Source organism: Hylobates moloch, unplaced genomic scaffold (genome assembly GCF_009828535.3).
Source record: "Hylobates moloch isolate HMO894 unplaced genomic scaffold, HMol_V3 SCAFFOLD_9, whole genome shotgun sequence".
NCBI classification, from domain to species: domain Eukaryota; kingdom Metazoa; phylum Chordata; class Mammalia; order Primates; family Hylobatidae; genus Hylobates; species Hylobates moloch.
This window is the reverse complement of record NW_026652284.1, coordinates 23,628,308-23,648,799: the sequence shown is the minus strand read 5'-3', so window position 1 is coordinate 23,648,799 and position 20,492 is coordinate 23,628,308. Positions and strand designations below refer to the sequence as shown.

The window sequence follows — 20,492 nt, the reverse complement described above, 5'->3', positions numbered from 1 at the left end:
AGAGCTTACATTCTAATGGTGGGGAAACATAATAAACAAAATAAGTAAAAAGGAGTAAGCCTTAGAATTCATCTCCTGCATGGCCTCTCGTCAATAAATGCTTTTTTTTTTTTTTTTTTTTTTGAGACAGAGTCTTGCTCTTGTTGCCCAGGCTGGAGTGCAGTGGCGCGATCTTGGCTCACTGCAACCTCTCTGCCTTCTGGTTTCAAGCGATTCTCCTGCCTCAGCCTCTTGAGTATCTGGGGTTACAGGCACCCACCACCATGCCCAGCTAATTTTTATATTTTTAGTGGAGACAGGGTTTCACCATGTTGGCTAGGCTGGTCTCGAACTCCTGACTGCGTGATCTGTCCACCTTGGCCTCCCAAAGTGCTGGGATTACAGGTGTGAGCCACCACGCCTGGCCCAAATTTTTAATTCTAAATTTTCAAAGCCTGTGTATCAGCTTTTTTCTGGACTAGAAGAGAGAGGGTGACAATGTTTAGAGTCTTCGTGTTAGGAAAGTCAGCTCAGGATGGGGCTTCTAAAATAATATGCAACTGAATTACCCACTCACATCCTGTAATATGCAGATTCAGACGGCTCTGGGCAAGAGCCCCATGCAAGCTCACATAGGACACCGATGCTGCTGGGCTGCAGTTGCAGACCATGTTTTTGAGTGTCATGAGTTTAGGAGTCAGGCTGTTAAGGATGGAGTAGCCCCACAAGCAGGAATTCTTGGCCAGGTCCTGCCCTCCTCATGATTCCTTGTGGCAGGTCTGCGCTTCCACCTGGGAGCGCCCTAGATGGTTTTCAGGGTACCCTTTTGCATCATGTCACCCAGTCTCCATAGCAACTCTGTCATGTGAGGAAACGGCACCCTAGAGAGGTTAAGGGCAGTCACAGAGTATGTGGAGGCAAAGCTGGGAGTTGACTCCCATCCCTGTCTGGAGGGCTTGGCTGGGCCCTAGGGCTCTGCATGAAGGATGAGGGTGATGCCTTTGGGCAAGTCCTGTGAGGCCTGGGAAGAGGCCAGCTCAGCAGTAAGTGTCTTTGAGAGTCATATGTAACCAGGCATTTATGGGGCTCAGAGGCCCTTTAATCTAAACAGGCCTAGCTACTCTGGCCAGTGGCTTGGGGGTAGGCTTCTGGTTTACCTCTTTAGTTCTCTGCTGTGGTGTGAATTTCAAAAGCAGCAGTGAGGGCAGCTGTCAGAAATGTACAGCCCTCCCAGGTGGCTCTTCATAGCCCAGATTAACATAGGCAGGGGAGAGGGATGGCAGGAAAAAGGATTACGCCCTTCCTGCAGGCTGGGAGTCACGAGGAATTGTTCATTCTCATTCCATAGGATCTCCTGGAAAGACTGCCACAGGGAGAATGAACATAGACAGCTATTTCCTTATGTAAAGGTGGGAGAAGTCAATAGAGAGAGGTTATTTGGCCAGTCAAAACACACTCAGCCTACTCTTCCTCTAAATATTTAACCATGTAGAATGGCAAACACTGCTTTATATAGCACGTAACAAATTATGTACTGAGATGTGGAGCTGATGGTGTGAGACTCCATCTCAAAAAAAAAAAAAAAAAAGAAAAAGAAGCAATGAAACTTGAAGATCTGAGTTTTCTCTCTCTCTCTCCTAGTCTGTCCCCATTAGTTCATCACGATTACAGCCTTTTGATTTTCATAGTTAATTGCTGCTTTATGATGGGCCTAAAATAACAAAGACAACAACTGGAGATTTCCTTGGTGGAAAAGAACGTGCCAATGAGAGTTCTGTGGGCAGACACATTCCTTCAGGGAAGGCAAAGGCAAAAGCCAAGGCAAGCCAATGTGTTCCCCCTGGGGAATTCTGCTCATGATATTAAGTGTGGAGTGTCTGCAATAGACTTGATGGCCAAGACTCAGAAAGGCTATCTAGCAATAAGCACAGAGGGTGAGGTGCCAAGAGCAGAATTTTCCAAAACTAGAGCCAAGATCAATTGTAACAATGGCCAAGAGAGGCAGTTGGCTTCTCAGAAGATGAAAACAGACAAAGCCTCTAAAAACAAGGGAGGATGATAAAAGTGGAGGTTAGTTCAGGATCTATAGCAGACAGGAAACCCAATAGGGTATTGGTCACTAGGTGGCCAAACAAGATTCTAGAAAATAGAAGGCAAGGCATTGATGAAGGAAATTTGCTCTCAAGATTTTCTCACCAACTACCCCCCAACTCCACCCCTAATTTGCTTTCTTAGGAAAGGAGGGTTGTACCAGAAAACAAGTCAGCCTGGGCTCTAATCAGATGCCAGAGAAGGGAGAAAACAAATGAGAACGGACATGTCTTACGCACAGAAACCAAACCAACTTGAGATCCTGATGGGTCTCCCCCAAATCCTGGGTCTGCCCCCTACCCAGGGATCGGCTGTGTGGGGGGACCCCCACCTGACCCAGGCCGAGATGAGAACAAGATAGCAACCGGCTAAGCCCCACTCAGAACAATCTACCTTGCTGTGCTCTCCAGAAAGTTAAAAAGGCAGAAAACTAGTTTTATCTGTAAGAAAATTTTTATTCTTTTGAACCCCACAGGAAAAAAAAAAAAGAATGCAGCCAAGACCAGTATTTAATGAAGTGTCCCAAAAGGCAGCAAATGGGGGAAACCTCAACACAAAGTCAGTGACAATTTTCCATGTTTTTGCACAAAGAAGAGAAAATCTATGACAATTCTGAGTAACACTTTCATGGTGACAATTACACAAGATGATTCAAAAATGCAAAATGGCAGCAACATGCACACCTGGCTAAAGCTAGAAGTATTTTTTTTATCTCAAAATAAGATCTGTGATTTAAAGGATGATTCTTTTTAATACTTCTATTTTACTGACTTGCTTGTACTACTTAATTTGCTTTAAATGAGACGTACATGCCAATTAACAGGAAATTTTAGAAGAACTACGTCCTTCCAGAATCCATGGCAAGGAAGCAAAACCAATTTATTTGGTTTCTTAATTTTTCCTAGTTTCCAAATACAATTTTGCATTGCCCCCACCCGGTCCCGCCCACCACCCCCACCCTGATTCTTAAACACTTCCAAAAGTTGCCTGTGCAAACACTTTTCTACCCATGTATAATACACATTTGAAACTGAAATCTTTGTGCAGAGTTTTAAGAGTCTTAAAAAAAAAAAAAACCCTCCTTGGCACAAGAGCTGAGGAATAGTCAAGCTTCTTTTAAATCATCAAACACAAAATGATGAAAAGTGGAGAAAGCACAGTTAAATGAAATGAAAAAAAAAAAAGAACCTAGACCCGCAGCTTTTATTAGCCATCGTTACAGTCTCTCGTCCACAAACACTGCCCGGCTCCCTTCCCAGGGCACTTTACTGGAGGCAAGTGCAAAACACTGTGGTGCTTTCTATTCAAAGAAACAGAAGATGTAGCTGTGGTGGTAACGGACAGCCCAGCTACCCACCAGTTTTACAGCAGGATCCGCAGTGAGCTTGATACAGATAGAGGATAGATGACGGTAAAGGGGGAAAAGAGTTTAAAATTATCAAGTTTCCTCTTGAAATGTCTTTTCCCAAGGCACTGTGAAGAAGACTGCTGCTAGCAATTTTCTAGGACTAAACACACTGATGGGAATATAAATATTTCAAACACAACCCCTGTTACATTCTTACAGCTAGTTTCATCACTTAGGTCTCTTCTTAGCTTAAATGATGCTCCTTGAATCTGTTTGGTCCTTGGAGGGGCAATCCATTTTTGTTTTCTGTAATATTGACAATCACCTTCTTTAATGCAGCTATAACATCAAAGCTCTGTTAGGTTACTTAACCCTTCACTCTTAAACTAAAAGTTTTCATTATCATCTCATGTGAATCCAATGTGCAGGTTTTGCTTGCTTATTTAAGAATAAAACAAAACAAATGTAAAGGGTTAAAAAACAAAAACTCTGCTTTTTTTTTCTTCAAGAGGAAACTATGTAAGAATACATAAAAGGCAAAGTTGGCTACTTGAAATCCAAGAACGGTTTTAATGTGTTGGCCGAGAAAAATAAACTGTAAAGTTCTGTGAGGTCTTCTAAAAATTTACAAGAAAAACTGATGGGCAGTTCTAATCAGACTTGGATGTTATCTTTTCCCCCCTTTTTAAAAATGACAACAGATACAGTTCCACAAAATACAATAGAAACTGTTTTTTTATCTTGACTGCCAGAGACGCTCCTTTGCAATGCCTTCCGGTAACCAAATGTTTGGGCACAACACACAGCTGGCCTTCATTTCTTCAGGGGCTGGTAAACAGAGGCATTGGGGTCAAGTCCAGAGGGGCTGGTCTCCACAAATTTGGAAGAGTAGTGGGGGGAAACAGGGCTCAGGGGGCTGGTGGCAGCACTGTATGTTATGCTGGGCATGACGGCCATGACTTCGGCTATCTTCTGTTTTAGGTCCTTGATTTCCTGATCTTTCTGAAGGATTTGTCCTGTAAGATCAAACACCCACCATTAGTGAAAAGGGAGGCCTCACCCAACACAATATCCCCAGGGGCCAATCCCTGCGTAGATTCGGTTCGGTGTGAGCAGCTCCAGGTTCGGTGATTTATAAGAGCAGGCAAACTTGTCCTGTAATGGGACACACGGTAAATATTTTAGGTGTCGTGGGCCATATACAGTGTACTATCTTTGTCATCTTTTCTTCCTAGCCGTGGAAAGATGTAAAAACCATTCTTCATGGGCAGGCAGTACAGGCACAGGTGGCAGGCCAGATTTGGCCCATGGGCCACAGTTTACTGATTCTTGGCTTAGAGCTAAGAAGGGACTCTGCTCATACAGGTGTGATTGATGTAAAGAAGTCAGTTTCCAGGAACCATGTTTTGAACATGGCAGTCACCTATGACGGAGTAAGAGGGCTAGTGATTTTGATCTCTGGCTCCACCTCTTGAGCTGGAATTTTTTTGAGAGGACAGACTATCTCTGAATGTCAGACCAAGGAATACAGCATAACCAAGGCCTCAGACTCAGTCACAGTAATACGCTTCTGCCACCAGGTTCTCTGACAGAAAACGGAGGAAGCTCCGTGGCTGCTGCACTGGGAGGAACGCGAGTGTGACCCACATCGCTTGCCCTAGCAGCATCGCCCTATTCAGCCTTCCAGCACGCTTGCCCTCACTACGCTTCAGTTTCTTGATCCAGTCAGCTCCTGCTTACCTCGGGCCACTTCCTGTCCTGTGTGTCTCCTGCTTTCTTTGTGAAGCTAGCTAAATCTTGAGGATTCTGTTTCTACTTCCTCAGCAAAACTTTCCCTGAGCCTCCTGTCTAAATTACCTTCCTACAACTCCTAAATTCTTTTTTTTTTTTTTGAGATGGAGTTTCGCTCTTGTTGCCCAGGCTGAAGTGCAATGGCGAGATCTCAGCTCACCGCAACCTCCGCCTCCCCGGTTCAAGCGATTCTCCTGCCTCAGCCTCCCGAGTAGCTGGGATTACAAGCATGCGCCACCACGCCTGGCTAATTTTGTATTTTTAGTAGAGACGGGGTTTCTCCATGTTGGTCAGGCTGGTCTCGAACTCCCAACCTCAGGTGATCTGCCCACCTCGGCCTCCCAAAGTGCTGGGATTACAGGCGTGAGCTACCGCGCCTGGCCTAACTCCTAGATTCTTAACACACCCTCAACTTCCCTTTCTGTCACTTATAATGACAAAAACTAACACATAGGGCTTCATATATGCCAGGCATGCTAAATGCTTATGTATACTAACTCATTTCTTTCTTACGACAACCTCATGATGGGGGAATTATTATTACCCATTTTATAGATGAGGAAACTGAGGCATAGAGAAGTTGAGTGACTTGCTCAAGGTATACAGCTAGCGACAGAGCCAGGATTCAATTCCATGCAGTCTGTTTCAAATGTACACTCCTACCTACAGCATTCTTCAATCTCTGGCAACTATTCATTTGGTGATGATCTGTGTCCATCATCTCTCTGCTGGACCATGAGTTCCATGAGGGCAGACACTGTGTCTACCTTTTTTTTTTTTTTCCATTGTTAGCTCCCTATTGCCCAGTCCAGTAGAAAGCTGGAGTTCTACAAGTTGTGTATCTTGCTCAAAGTCACTTAGTTATCAAAAGGTAGGGCAGGATTTAAACCCAGGACCACTTTGTTCCAAAGCCCCACGTGACTTTCATCAAGCTATGTAGCTTCCTGGTCTTCTAGGGAGACCAGAAGAAAGACATGGTTGGTATATGTAAAAGCACTTAGAACACTTAGGAGTAGTCTTTCAGAAACTTAAATGCTGGCCAGGTGTGGTGGCTAATGCCTGTAATGCCAACACTTTGGGAGACCGGGTGGGTGGACTGCTTGAGCCCAGGAGTTCGAGACCAGCTTGGGCAATATGACAAAACCCTGTCTCTATAAAAAATACAAAAATTAGCCAGACTTGGTGGTTCACACCTGTAATCCTAGCTACTCAGAAGGCTGATGCAGGAGGATCACGTGAGCCTAGAAGGCGGAGGTAGTGAGGCAAGATCGTGCCACTCTACTCCAGCCTGGGCGACAGAGACCCTGTCTCAAAAAAAAAAAAACAACAAAAAAACAAAAAACCAAAAAAACCCCACAAAAATGCTTAAAAAAGAAAAAGGTTGCATCTGAGTTGCATTAATTTTGAGATTGCTCATGGGTCCTATAGAAGACAATAATCTTTGGAATATAAGAAAGCTTGGCAGTATATTTTTTAAAAGGATGTAGTAGAGATGAAAGCCATTTTGGTTTTGTTCGTTTTATTTATTTATTTATTTATTTATTTATTTATTTATTTATTTATTTTTTGAGATGGAGTCTTGCTCTGTCGCCAGGCTGGAGTGCAGTGGTGTGATCCCTGCTCACTGCAACCTCCACCTTCGGGGTTCAAGCAATTCTCCTGCCTCAGCCTCCCAAGTAGCTGGGATTACAGGCATGCACCACAACACCCAGCTAATTTTTGTATTTTTAGTAGAGATGGGGTTTCACCATGTTGGCCAGGATGGTCTCGTTCTCTTGACCTTGTGATCCGCCCGCCTTGGCCTCCCAAAGTGCTGGGATTACAGGTGTGAGCCACAGCGCCTGGCCTGAAAGTCATTTTGGAACCAGGATGTATCAAATGATATAGAGAGTAGGAAGGAGAAAAGCAACAAGAGGTTTGATTTAAATTACAAAGTTGGGTTCTTATTAGAATATCCTGAGCACAACCCTGGAGGGAGGGAGTGGGGAAGGCAGCAGTGAGAGCAGTAGAAAGGAACTGCCCCCCTCACTTCCTTCATGTCCCCTAAGCTTCAAGGAAGCATCAAATATCTACCTTCTCTTTGAACAAAATAAGCCTCAGATGAATAAAATACCTAAAAGCATCTGATATATGAGCCACTGTATCTTTTTCCCTGCCGATTTAAGTTTGATTTCTTCAATCAGTAACAGGAAAACATACCCAGTGCTTTGGAAAAAGTTCTTTTTGCTTCTTTGTCACTTTATGAGGATTTCTGGGCTGACAGCAGAGCACACAGTGTGAGCTGAGAAGCCAAGCTCCTCTGGCTACTCTGAGGCCAGGTGCTACTTCACACCAGGGGGAATCTTTTCCAAGTTTGCAAGACCAAGTAAACAGGGTTGAAGAACTGAGGGGTGGCCACTCCTCAGGGAGCTAAGCCAGGCAGGCAAAAAGAAGTCAGTGTAAGGTCAGAAGCTCAGCTTCAAAGCAGGATTCCTGGGAACCTTCTTAAATGCCTTTCCTCGAGTCCACAGATTAAAGCAGTGTGATTCTCAAACTCCTTCTCTTGCTCAATTACCTGTGCCATCCCAAGCTACTCTTGCGCTTCACTAACTTCTCACAACTTCTAAATCCAACCCCTTCTCCCAGGGGTTTGGGCCTCTTTGGTTTAGGCCCAAAGTTCCCACTGACTGAGGAATATTTCCTACTTGGGTTTCTGGGGAGTACCTTCAAATCAAAACATCCAAAACCAAACTTATTCTTCCTTCACTCCTTCTATCTGTTCTGCTCTCCTTCCTTGGTTCCAACAACTTCGTCCTTCCAGAACTCTCAGGCACCTCCACTCTCCATTCACCTGTCTGGCCCGTCCACCCTCCCCATACTTATCATCTCTTAGAGGACAGTGGTAACTTCCTCACAGTCTGTCTCCACTCAGTCTCACCCCTTCCATCGGTCTTTCACATTGCTATAGGAGGGAGATTTCCCACCTAACAGTCTGAACACGTCCCCTCCTTCTTCCCTCAGGAAGATCTAGGGAATACCCTCTCTAGTATGGCTTCATTCATGGTCCCCTACCCTCCCACTCTTTCCTTCCCTGCCCCCAGCTTAAGGCTGCTGGACTGCTCACCTGAACATCCCGGCACCTTCTTTCCTTTGTTTATACTACTTCCTCAGGCAACATGTTTTTTCCTGGCATTCTCTGCTCTTGAAATTCATCCTCAAAGCCCACTCAATGCCCCCTCCTTCACGAGGCCTTCCCTCATCTCCCTCTGGCTTTTCTAGCCCCCTGCCTCTACCTCATGCCTCTATTTTTCTGCTGGGCTCACCCTAGTTCAGCAATTCTCAAAGTACAGTCAGGGTCCACAGGCTCAAAACTACCTTCATAATAGTACTGAGACATTACGTCCCTTCTTCATGCTCATTCTGTCACAAGTGTAAGTGGAGTCTTCTAGAAATTAGGTGGAGTGTGAAATCACAACAGAATGAATGTAGAAACAGAGCTAAGAAACTATCTGGCCGGGCGCGGTGGCTCACGCCTGTAATCCCAGCACTTTGGGAGGCCAAGGTGGGCGGATCACGAGGTCAGGAGATCGAGACCATCCTAGCTAACACGGTGAAACCCCGTCTCTACTAAAAATACAAAAAATTAGCCAGGTGTGGTGGCGGGCGCCCGTAGTCCCAGCTACTCGGGAGGCTGGGGCAGGAGAATGGCGTGAACCCAGGAGCTGGAACTTGCAGTGAGCCGAGATCGCGCCACTGCACTCCAGCCTGGTTGACAGAGCAAGACTCCATCTCAAAAAACAAACAAACAAAAAGAATCAAACTATCTTCTACTAAGTCAGACATTAAAGAGATCTGCTAAATGTAAAATAATGCCACTTTTTCAGGAATTTTTTTTTGTTTTGGAAAATAGAGTTTCAAATAAAAAAGTTATTTATATTAACATGTAATATGTTTGTATGTTATTTTAAAATGAATAATTAATTTGGCTGAGCACAGTGGCTCATGCCTGCAATCCCAACACTTTGGGAGGCTGAGATGGGAGGATCTCTTGAGCCCAGGAGTTCAAGGTCAGCCTGGGCAACAAAGTGAGACCTCGTCTCTAGAAAAAAAAAATTAGCTGGGCATGGTGGCACATGCCTATAGTCACAGCTACTAGGGAGAGGCTGAGGTGGGAGGATCACTTGAGCCCAGAAGGTCGAGGCTGTAGTGAGTTGAGATTGTGCCACTGCACTCCAGCCTGGGTGACAGAGCAAGACCCCGTCTTGAAAATAAATAAATGTTTTAAGTTTTAATTTCTAGTAGGTAAATATTGATAGATATAATCCACTTGAAATAAACCTCTTTGGGGTAATAATTTTAAGAGTGTAAAGGGGTCCCTAAGACAAAAGTTCACACACCATGTTGTATTCAGGTTTGTCTCCCCCAGAGCTTCTAGGACAATGCTTCGCACAGAGTGTGACTACTCTGTCAGTCCCTGTTGAAATATTATTTATTTTAGAGACAAGGTCTCGCTATGTTCCCCAGGCTAGTCTCAAATTCCTGGGCTCAAGTGATCCTCCTGCCCTAGCCTCCTGAGCAGCTGGGACTATGGGCAGGCACTGACACAAACCACCATGCCTTGCTTGAAATACTCTTTTCTTTCCACTAAGTTAACCATTTGAAAATTCTTTTCAGTACTCTATTTTATGCAGTACTCTATTTAGTACTCTATAGAGTACTCTGTTTTTCCAGTACTATACTCAATTTAGTACTCTGGTTGGATAGCTAATCAATTTCTTGGACAAAAATCCAAATTTATTTTTCTCAGGTCATGCCATGCCTCTGTTCAGAAGCCTTCCAGTGCTCCCCTATGGCACTCACGGTAAAACCCTAAGTTCTTTCCATGGGCCTCAAGTCCCACACAATCTGGCTGCTGTTACTCCTGCCTGCTCTGACAACTCTCCCCGTTATCACACAGGCTACAGCCCCCACCCTCTGCCTGCAGAGTACCCACACTCCCCCTGCCAGGCTTTTCACTTGCTGCCCCCTCCCCGGAAGTGCTTTCCTCCAGCTCTTTACACAGCTCACTCCTCTCTCTTCCTTTGCGTCTCTGCTCAAATACTACCTACTCAAGGGATTTTCCATGATTGCCCTGTTAAAAAGGGAGACCCCTGCTACATACGTTCTGCCTCACCATGGCTTTATTTCCATCATTGCACCTACGGCCACCTGACATACTCCCTGCTGGTTTGTTCATCACCTGTCATCGCCAGGGCTGTATTTTCAAGGAATCTTATGGTGCTTGGCACAAAGTAGGTCTCAGTAAATATCGGCCAAGTGGATGACCACGGCCTACTCTCCAGACTCTCGCCTGCGGCTCCCTCATTCGTAACCTCTGCTTCAGCCAAGCAGGCTGGCTGCAGCTTGGAACACATCAAGCCCCACTAGCTCCCAGCCCTTGCCTAAGCTGTTTCTTCTGTGTGGACCCTTCTACCCCTCACCCTCCACCACACTGCTGCTTCACTGGGCCAACTGCTCATCATTCAGGCCCACCTCAGACATCAGCTCCCCTGGGGAGGGGCCCTCTCCAATTCCCCAAACTAGTTTCGTCCCTGCCTCTTTCTATGTTCCCTCAGGCCCCGTATATCCTTCTACCTAAGCATCTTTTGATGCCTCTGCAGTTCTCTACTTCTTCAACAACACTGTGAGCTCCTTGAACGTAGAAATCATACTATTCTCTGTATGCTCTGCACTTGACATGTTCTCATCTCAAAATATATCTGCAAATGAATTAATATGATTGTTCCCGTATTTCAATGTTGGGCACTTACCAAGACTCTTGAAGAGAAAACTGAAATGCCCCTTGGTTCAGAGCTCTCAGGAGAGGTCTGGCCTGTGCATCCCTGGGCATTATCAGTCACACCACCTCACCAGGGGCCCACGTTCTCCTACCTTGGGCAATCTCGAGCTGCCGCTTTGCATCACCCAGTGCGGAGAACAGGTCCAGCTTGATTCTCGTCTCTGCGCTTAAGCTGTTCTCCAGGTGCTGTGTTTTGTCTTGCATGGCTGAGAGGGCTGACATTAACACCTCAGTGTCCTTCTCATTTTCCTTATATTTCCGAAGCTCCTATCAATATCATCAAAACAGCAATGCTACAAGGTAGTTTTGGCATCGATGTCTATAAATTAGCCTGAAATCACAAATTAAATCCCACTATTCTTGGTCTGGCCACTAGAACACAAAATCTGGTGTTTCATGGGTTTAGGCAAGTGCTAAATGTGTTTATATGGCAATATGCACAAAAACATTTAGAAGATAATCATTTGACTGTGCTGGGCACGTGTCTAGAAAACAATGGAATCTGCTTCCAAATAAAACACTTTTCTTATAAGCCTAATTCAGAACCACGGAGAACATTTTTCCTTGCTGGCCACATGCAAATTATCATAATGCTGTAATCGAACTTGCCAAAACTCTTCTCTCAACCTGCATTAATAATTGTAAAAATGTTAATTATTTTGACAGGGCATACTGCAGAATAAGCCCACTTTAATGTAAACAATAAATATATACAGATATTTGAATTTTTCTTTTTAACAGAAAAATCCAAACTTATTACAGAGAATTTAGGAATATAGAAAAATTCAAAGAAGAAAATGAAAATTACTAATACAACACTAAAAAATTTAATATTTCTTTTAATCTTTTATGCATATGTGTATCTTTTAGCATAAGTGAAATATTGTGTACAGTTTTGTACATGGTCTTTTAAAAACTAAATGATTTCAACTATTGTTTGAAAATAAAATTTTTATTGGCTGTACGATATTCCTGAATGTTTACATACCAAAATTTAAATGACTCTCCCATTGTTAAGACTCTTTTCAATTTTTTTGCATTTTTATACCACTATGATGAACATACCTGTACATCACTCATTGGTGAGGTTTTAAAATTGTTTACCTTAGGCTGGATTCCTAAAAAAGGTAAATACTTAAAAAGTGCAAGATCTTTTCCAGAAAGTTACATTTCCACCAGCAATGTATGAGGCCTATTTTGTTGCATCCTCACCACGATTGATATTCTCATTTAAAAATTATCTGCTAATTTCATAGGAGAAAAATGATATCTACTTTTAATCTGCATGTCTTTCATGATGGGTGAGTTTATATTTTTATGATCTTATCAGTCACCTGTATTTCCTCTGAATTATTTGTTCACATCCTCAGCCTATTTTGCTATATATTTGAGCTTTCCTTAGCAACTTTTATGAGCTACAGATATGTTGAGAATATTAATTCCTTATTATAATATTTGTTGCAATATTTGTACCTTCCCCAATCAATTTTTTCATTTATTATTATGATTTTTGCTTTGTGATTTTTTTCCATTGCTTTTATGTTTAGAAAATCTTTCCCTTGTTTCAAGGTCAAGTATATTTCCACCTAGTTTTTAAAAACTCATTTATTCTTTGTTTTTTCTGCCTTCAACTCTTCATCTGGAATTTCTTTATATGTGCCATGAGATGAGCTTCTAATTTTTTTTCTCCAGTTATTTAGCTATTCCAAAGCCTTTTACTGACTAATCCTTACCTTTCCCATCTATCTCTGATGCCACCTTTACTTTTTTTGGTATTTTTTTCGGTACTGTACTCCAGGCCATCATTCTAGTCCACTGACTTGACAGTAATTTTTCACTTGTCCCACCTGGCTCAAATTACTGTAACTTTACATATATATGACATTAGTTTAAATGACAAATATTTGGCTAAAGTATACATAGCCCATAAAACAGGCTATGTCCATAGCACTAGCACCTTTCCTATTATTCACTGCTATGAACAACAAGCTGCAAGGCTCAGAGCCATGCAGGAGGGCCAATCCCCTGGCAACAGAAAGAGGGTTGGGGCTAAAAGGAGGTAAGTTTCAGAGGACACTAATCTGGCCTACAACCTGAAAAAGTTAAATGAATCTACAGCAAGTTAAATCCTGGTATAAAACATACCAAGGGATTGTCAACATTTCTGGTTTGTATTAGAATCTGGCTACATTAATATGACTTGAAATGAGCTGGACAAGATTAGAACTTCAAATCTTTTTGTCACATAGAGATTTTTCAGATGCAATGAGATTTGATCTGTATTAAAAGGCATCATCTCTACACTGCAACACAGAGCACAAGTTTAGCATAAAAGTGGAATTCAAATACAAGGGAAGTCTTTTGTTCCCCCCTTACCTGGACTTTCAGTTCTAGTTCTCTGATTTGGTCTTCTTTCACCTTCATGTCCATCGTGAGCTTCTTGCCCTCTGCTTCTAGTTCTCTGATCCGATTCCGTAAGGTTTCGGTGCATTCTCCCCTTTTGAAAAAGAAGAGAAGGAAATAAAGTGATTTAAAAGACTATAGGTTGGGGCTGGGCCCTGTGACTCAGGCCTGTAATCCCAGCACTTTAGGAGGCCGAGGCGGGCAGATTATTTGAGGTCAGGAGTTCGAGACCAACCTGATCAGCATGGTGAAACCCCGTCTCTACTAAAAATACAAAAAAAAATTGGCTGGGCATGGTGGTACATGCCTGTAGTCCCAGCTACTGGGGAGGCTGAGGCAGAAGAATTGCTTGAACCCAGGAGGTGGAGATTGCAGCGAGTCCAGATTGTGCCACTGCACTCCAGCCTGGGAGTCAGAGTGAGACTCCATCTCAAAAATAAATAAATAAATAAATAAATAAATAAATAAATAAATAAATAAATAAAATTTTAAAAAAGACTATAGGTTGGCCGAGTGCAGTGGCTCACGTCTGTAATCACAGCAATTTGGGAGGCCAAGACAGGTGGATCACTTGAGGTCAGGAGTTCAAGACCAGCCTGGCCAACACAGTGAAACCCCCTCTACAAAAATTAGCTGGGTGTAGTGGCACATGTCTGTAATCCCAGCTACTCGGGAGGCTGAGGCAGGAGAATCGCTTGTACCCGGGAGGCAGAGGCTGCAGTGAGCTGAGATGGTGCCACAGCACTTCAGCCTGGGTGACAAAGTGAGACTCTGTCTCAAAAAAAAGAAAAAAAAAAAGACTATAGGTTTACCTGTATTGTGGGATTTATATTTAATTTATTTTATACTCCAGGGTCTGTCAGGTTTTAGCTTTTGGCTCAGTCTGCTCAGTTCTCTATGTCCTTTGATAATTTCAATAATACTCTAAAATAACTGGGCTGGGCATGGTGGCTCATGCCCGTAATCCCAGCACTCCCAAGGCCAAGGTGGGAGGACTGCTCGAGCCCAGAGTCTAAGATCAGCCTGGGCAACACAGAGAGACCCTGTCTCTACAAAAAATTTAAAAAATAGCTGGGCATAGTAGCACATGCCTGTAGTCTCAGCTATTCAGGAGGCTGAGCAAGAGGACAGCTTGAGCCCAGGAGTTTGAGGTTATAGTAAGCTATGATTGCACCACTGCACTCCAGTCTGAGTGACAGAATGATATCCTGTCTCAAAATACATACATATATATAATAATTATTACTGAGTGTCTAGATGAGCCAGACACTAAGGTACTTTACCCATACTACCTTCTTCAATCCTTATAACAACCTAGGGTATATTTATCCCATTTTCCAGATAAGAAAACTGAGGCTACATAGATAAAATACTAGTCCAAGATTACCTAGCTTTTAGGTCGTAGAACAGGGATAAGAACTGAGGTTTTCTGGCGTCCCAATCCAGCAAACTTCCCACCAGGCCATGAGACTTGAGACAATACACACAAAGCCAGATAGAACTGAACATGTACTATGTCCAGCAGGGGGCGGTGAACTAGAAAAAAAATTTTCCCCCCACTTTTGAGGGGCTATGCATTGGGACTTTTGTCTTTCTTGTCATAAAGTTGCCACAAGACTGGAGTAAACAGAAAAATAAGGGCACACCGTTGAGCTGCTTCTCAGGGCTATCATAAGGTTGAGCTAAAAGAGATGATGGCAATGGCCAGTCCAAAGCTGGAACTGTCTAGGTTCCAGAAACAGCCCAATGAAGGAAGTAGGTGTTCTCTGCCTACCAAAAAGGAAGTTCCAGTCAGAGATTTATGCCCTGAGATTTACTGAATAAGTGATGGCAGGCCTGGCGTGGTGGCTCATGCCTGTAATCCCAGCACTTTGGGAGGTCAAGGTGGCAGATCACCTCAGGTCACGAGTTCAAGACCAGCCTGGCCAAGATGGTGAAACCTCGTCTCTACTAAAAATACAAAAATTTGCTGGGCGCGGTGGCAGGAGCCTGTAATCCCAGCTACTTGGGAGGCTGAGGCAGGAGAATCGCTTGAACCTGGGTGGCAAAGGTTGCAGTGAGCTGAGATTGTGCCACTGCACTCCAGCCCGGGTGACAGAATAAGACTCCGTCTCAAAAAGAAGGAAAAAAAAGAATAAGTTATAGCAAACAAGGACTGTCCAGGGATAAGATAAATAAGCTTAACTGGAAGCAAAAGGGATTTGGGGTAGACACTGAAACCAACTTGCTGATTCTCAGGCATGGGAGACACTAAGCAATATCGTTAAGGAACTGCTATGTCCTCCTGAGTGGAATTTTTCAGAAAGGGCAGGTGCTGGATGAATTGAGGAGAGAGGAGAACAGTCATCACTAGATGACTGTTCAGGAACATCTCCTGCAAGTATAAGTGCTTCAGAATGCAAATACATCTTCAAACAAACAACCCCACATTGTAGGCAGGCTAGTCAAGGGCCTTGTAAGTCTGTATAGATGCTGATGGGCCAAGCCAGCTCAGCCATCTGCTGGGGGGAGACAGGATCACACAGGACAGAGTTCTCACTTGCTGTTATTTCCTAAAAGGTGAAATGATTCACCAATTATTCTGCAAATGCCAGAACCCACAAAGAAGGCTATCGACATGCCAAAAGTTAAATTACTTAAATTACAACAAAGCAAAATTCAAGGAAAAATTACAGTTGAATTATACCACATAGATACAGATTAGGATGGAATTTAAAAGTGAAATAAATAATAATTTACCATCGCTCTATATCTGCAAACACCTAACTGATTCCCACATGCAGAGGGACTTCACTAGTCAAGAAAACAAAGGAAAAAGTGGTAAGTGAAGTAGAAGCAAAAGAAAAAAAGAAAGCTCTTAACTATCTAATAGTTTTTGGAATACTTGCACACAGGGGTACTTTCCAATGGTACTGGAGGTAGTCCCCAATTTTCATTATGCCACAAATGTAATTCCATCTAGTAGAGACTTATGTTTCACTTTTTTGCCATTTCATTTGACAGTTTGCTGATATCCATTTAAGCAGCCAGTACACAGTGCTTGGGCAACCAAGATTTTATCTTTCTTCCATTTTAAGATAAAAACTTCAGAAACACATATACCTAAGAGTGGAGAGTAATGATAGCTCTCTAAAGGAAATGAACTTCCAGATGGAATCTCTCAATGCATTTAGTAATCATCAGTCTGACAAAAAGTGACTGGAAACCTTTTTATGAGCAGTACTTTGCCTCCCAGGTATGGGAAACATGGTAATTCCCTCATCCCACTTTATAGATGAGGTCACTGAGGGATAAAGCTGTTATAAGATAGTACAAGCTTGCATAGATGGAGTTTAAACCAGCTAATAAAACAGTACTTAAAAGCAATCCATCTGCGCATGGTTGCCGTATGTCCAATCCTGCCCAAGGCATCAAATTCCCATGTCTTTGTTGGTAAAGGAAAGCCAACCTTGGATTAAACACTCAGGTGACATGGACATACCTAGATGCAGCAGCAAACGCAACAGCCCGGGCAGCAGTGGCTTCTTCTAACTTCTTCCTTTTTTTCTCTTCCATTAACTGTTTCTCTACAAAACTTCGGGCTTCCTGCTCAGCTTTTAGCTTTTTCTCCAACTGGCTGATATTCTGCTTGTCTTTTTGCTTCATTTGCACAGCATTATGTAACCTATATGGAAATGATTGTTATACAAAGTCTTAAAATTATAAATGCCCACTATAAACCCTTGAGAAACATCTCTTTATCACCTTAAGGCCAACTAAACAGGAGGTTTGAACAGCAAATCAAAAATGTCAACTCCCAGAATGCCTGAGGAAAACACATTGTTATTCTTTAATAATTCCTAAACACCAATAAACAAGCCGCCTTACAAAACAGAGATTCAGACCTAGCCTCTGCTCTGTTCAAGTAAGTGATCTACAAAAGGTCATCCAGAAAACAGGGTAAAACAAATTTCGAACAGAGGGGAAGATAATTGTATAACTAATTCTAATGTTCCAGAGCACCCTGAAAGAACTTCAGTCCCACCAAAGAACCACTGATGGGACCAGCCCCAGTGAAACTGAGGTAACGGGTGGAAAGGGGAAGGCTTTTATTTTTCCTGAATACAATTTTGCTGTAGCCTACTACAGCTTTTCCTTTCCAGTTCAGGATGTTTGCTCACAGTGTCCCCAAATCCTCTTTTAGAGTCACAGGATGCTTAATTTCAGACAGAAATTTCAGCCATATTTCCTGCTTACTACCACCCCCAGCTTTACCTATCAGCATGAGGTGAGTTTATCATTGGGATGTTCTCTACGTATCAATGCTAGAACCACCACAAATGCTGGTCAGAGGCAATGGAGAGGTTATTTGCCTGTAATGCCCTAGCTTTTGAGTTACATTCCTTAAAAATGTTGAACTCCTCTTTCAATAGGGAAAGCCCAGAAAGCCAACAGCCTGTAATGATCATCACTATCACGGGCACACATTGCTGGGAGATTTAAAAAAAGAAAAAAGGAAAGACCCACACTGAGTTAAGAAGTAATTCCAGAATGAACTAATCAAAAGCCTAAAAGAATTCACACAGAAGACCTGGCTTTCTGCCTGCCTTTTCAAATAAAATCAAAGTTCAATGTCATCTTTTAGTTCTGGAAATAAAAGTAAATATAGTCAAATACTCTAGAAATTTTCACTCAAAGGAGCAAAATTTTCAAACTGTGGCAGAACTACTTCTTGTCAATTTTACCATCCAAAAACTCAATAACTATTTTAAACTAAGAAGTTATTAAATGAGAGAAGACAAAAACAGTAATATTAATAAACTGTTTTATGGCAATGAAATGAGTTTTTATAGATTTTATAAACATGTTGAATATCTGGTACTAAATAAAGTATTTTAAACATTTTATTTAAAAACCTCTCAGGAGGTCTCTGTCACCATAAATCTTGTGCTCCAACCCCTGGAAACAGGAGAAGCAGTGAAGCTGCTGGGCTTACGGCCAAAGACCTAAAAGGTGCACATACTTGTTCTGCAGCAGCTCGTTCTCCTGCCGAAGCTGGCCCATTTCTGAGCGGATCCCTCGCTCGGTGCTCGAAAGGGAGCTGATCTGACTGCGGAGCTCTTGTTCCACTTGTCTGCTGGCTTGCAGGTCAGCCTTTAACTTTTTAATGTCTTGTTCCAGCCTAGGAGAAGGAGAAATGCAGCATTTTCATCCAGGTGAGGGCACCCACAGAGCTGAGAGGGACCTGGTGGGGGTCCTGGTCTGCTGCGTGAATGGCAGAAGAAGGACCCCGCTAGCAGTTCCTGCCATCATGAGGACTCCTGTCTGCAACTGGGTTAATTTTGTTGAATGATTCCACCTGGGTCCCTACCTCTTCCTACTGGGGTGTAACTTTCAACTTCCCCCAAATGTTTATGAATATTGACCGGTGAGTATGGTGCTTGTGAATGTCCATCCGAGCTGCTGACAAAGGAGAAGGGGACAGCAGAGAGGGTTGCTGAAGACTAAAGGCTCCTTTCTGGTGGCTTTTCATGCCCTCAGCAAGGGAAATACGTTCAAACAACCAGCTCATGACCTACCACTTAATGCTCTGTGATATTTTGATAAATCAGAATCTACTGTCTGAGACTCTGTCCCACCATGGGCCTAGAAGAAAACCGTCTGCGACAACCTCCAGAAATTGCTAGCATCCTTGCTGAATGACGTTCACACCTCTGGTGAGTGTGGCAGAAGAGCTCACGAGACTCAACAACAATGAAAAAAGGAACAAATTACATGCTCTAAGAATCATAAGAGAACTCCATATGCAAAATGGAGCCTATCTTTTCTCCTCAATTCCTTACTCTTGTTCCATCTATTTTCTTTACTGCAGTAATAGTTTCACTTTAAGTGACAGGTATTGGAGACCTACTATGCATATGTAGTGCTGAAAACGGTCAACAAAAACTATCGGCCGGGCGCAGTGGCTCATGCCTGTAATCCCAGCACTTTGGGAGCCTGAGGCGGGCGGATCACCTAAGGTCAAGAGTTCAAGACCAGCCTGGCCAACGTGGTGCAACCCCATCTCTACTAAAAGTACAAAAATTAGCTGGGCATGGTGGCGGGCGCCTGTAATCCCACCTACTCAGGAGGCTGAGGCAGGAGAATCACTTGAACCCAGGAGGTGGAGGATGCAGTGAGCCGAGATTGTGCCACTGCACTCCAGCCTGGGCAACAAGAGTGAGACTCTGTCTCAAAAAACAAAAAACAAACAAACAAAAACGATAAAATCAAGTCTCTTTCTTCATGGGAAAACTTCACAATTAGGAACCAAGAAATACATAATTTACATGATTAAACAATAACACAAGGAAGGCCATGATTAAATATATGCTAGAAGGAATAATAACAACAGCTACTATTTAATGAGAACTTACGGGCCAGGCACTGTTCTATAGGGTTTAATCCTACGATCTGTACAACTATGGGCCAAATGCAATTCCTATTCCCATTTTTACAGATGAAGAACTCTGGGCTAGGAACGCATGCAGCCCAAGGTCATCCAGGCAGTCTAGCTCCAGAGTCCATTCTCCACCATTAGGCCAAACTATAGCCATGTCATCCACAGCATGGTAGAGGAAGAAGTGCTATGTGAGTCTGAGGAGAGAAGACTGGGAAAGGCTTTGCAGAGCAGGTAGAGATTGACTTGGGCCCTGATATTTGGATAGGATTTGGAGAAGTAGAAGAGGAGGAGGGGACATTCTAAATGAGGGGAGAAATGTATTAAAAAACTCAAAGGCAGGAATAGCCATCGACATGTGTGGGCAAGCCATTAGTCTGGCTTCTGAGAAAGGCTTGTACTGGGGACAGAGTAGGAAAGGATAGAACAGTTCTGGTAGATAGGACTGTGGAGAGTGGTGCTGAAGGTCAGGTCAAGGATGGCTGCCATGTGAGCTGCAGTTGAGAATGAAAGAAAAATTAGATCTACAGAGGCTAGATCTCAATAATTTTGTAGTTATTACTTTCATTTTTTAATCTCTTCCTACCACAAACTAGGAATAACAATATTTATTTAGAAGAGGCTTTTTCTATCAGGATACAAAC

The 20,492-nt window shown here is 43.1% G+C and overlaps 1 protein-coding gene across 1 annotated transcript in view; it reads right to left on the bottom strand.

Moving 5' to 3' along the window:
* Positions 1-1,050: 1,050 nt before the first annotated feature.
* MACO1 (macoilin 1) overlaps positions 1,051-20,492 on the bottom strand; it is a 69,997-nt gene continuing 50,555 nt past the window's right edge. Inside the window, exons 7-11 of the mRNA XM_032759369.2 lie at positions 18,433-18,591; positions 16,912-17,094; positions 13,404-13,524; positions 11,120-11,294; positions 1,051-4,434 (exon numbers count right to left, since the gene is read on the bottom strand). Coding sequence (XP_032615260.1) covers positions 4,232-4,434; positions 11,120-11,294; positions 13,404-13,524; positions 16,912-17,094; positions 18,433-18,591 — 841 coding nt within the window. The 3' untranslated portion in view covers positions 1,051-4,231. The remainder of the gene's footprint in view (positions 4,435-11,119; positions 11,295-13,403; positions 13,525-16,911; positions 17,095-18,432; positions 18,592-20,492) is intronic.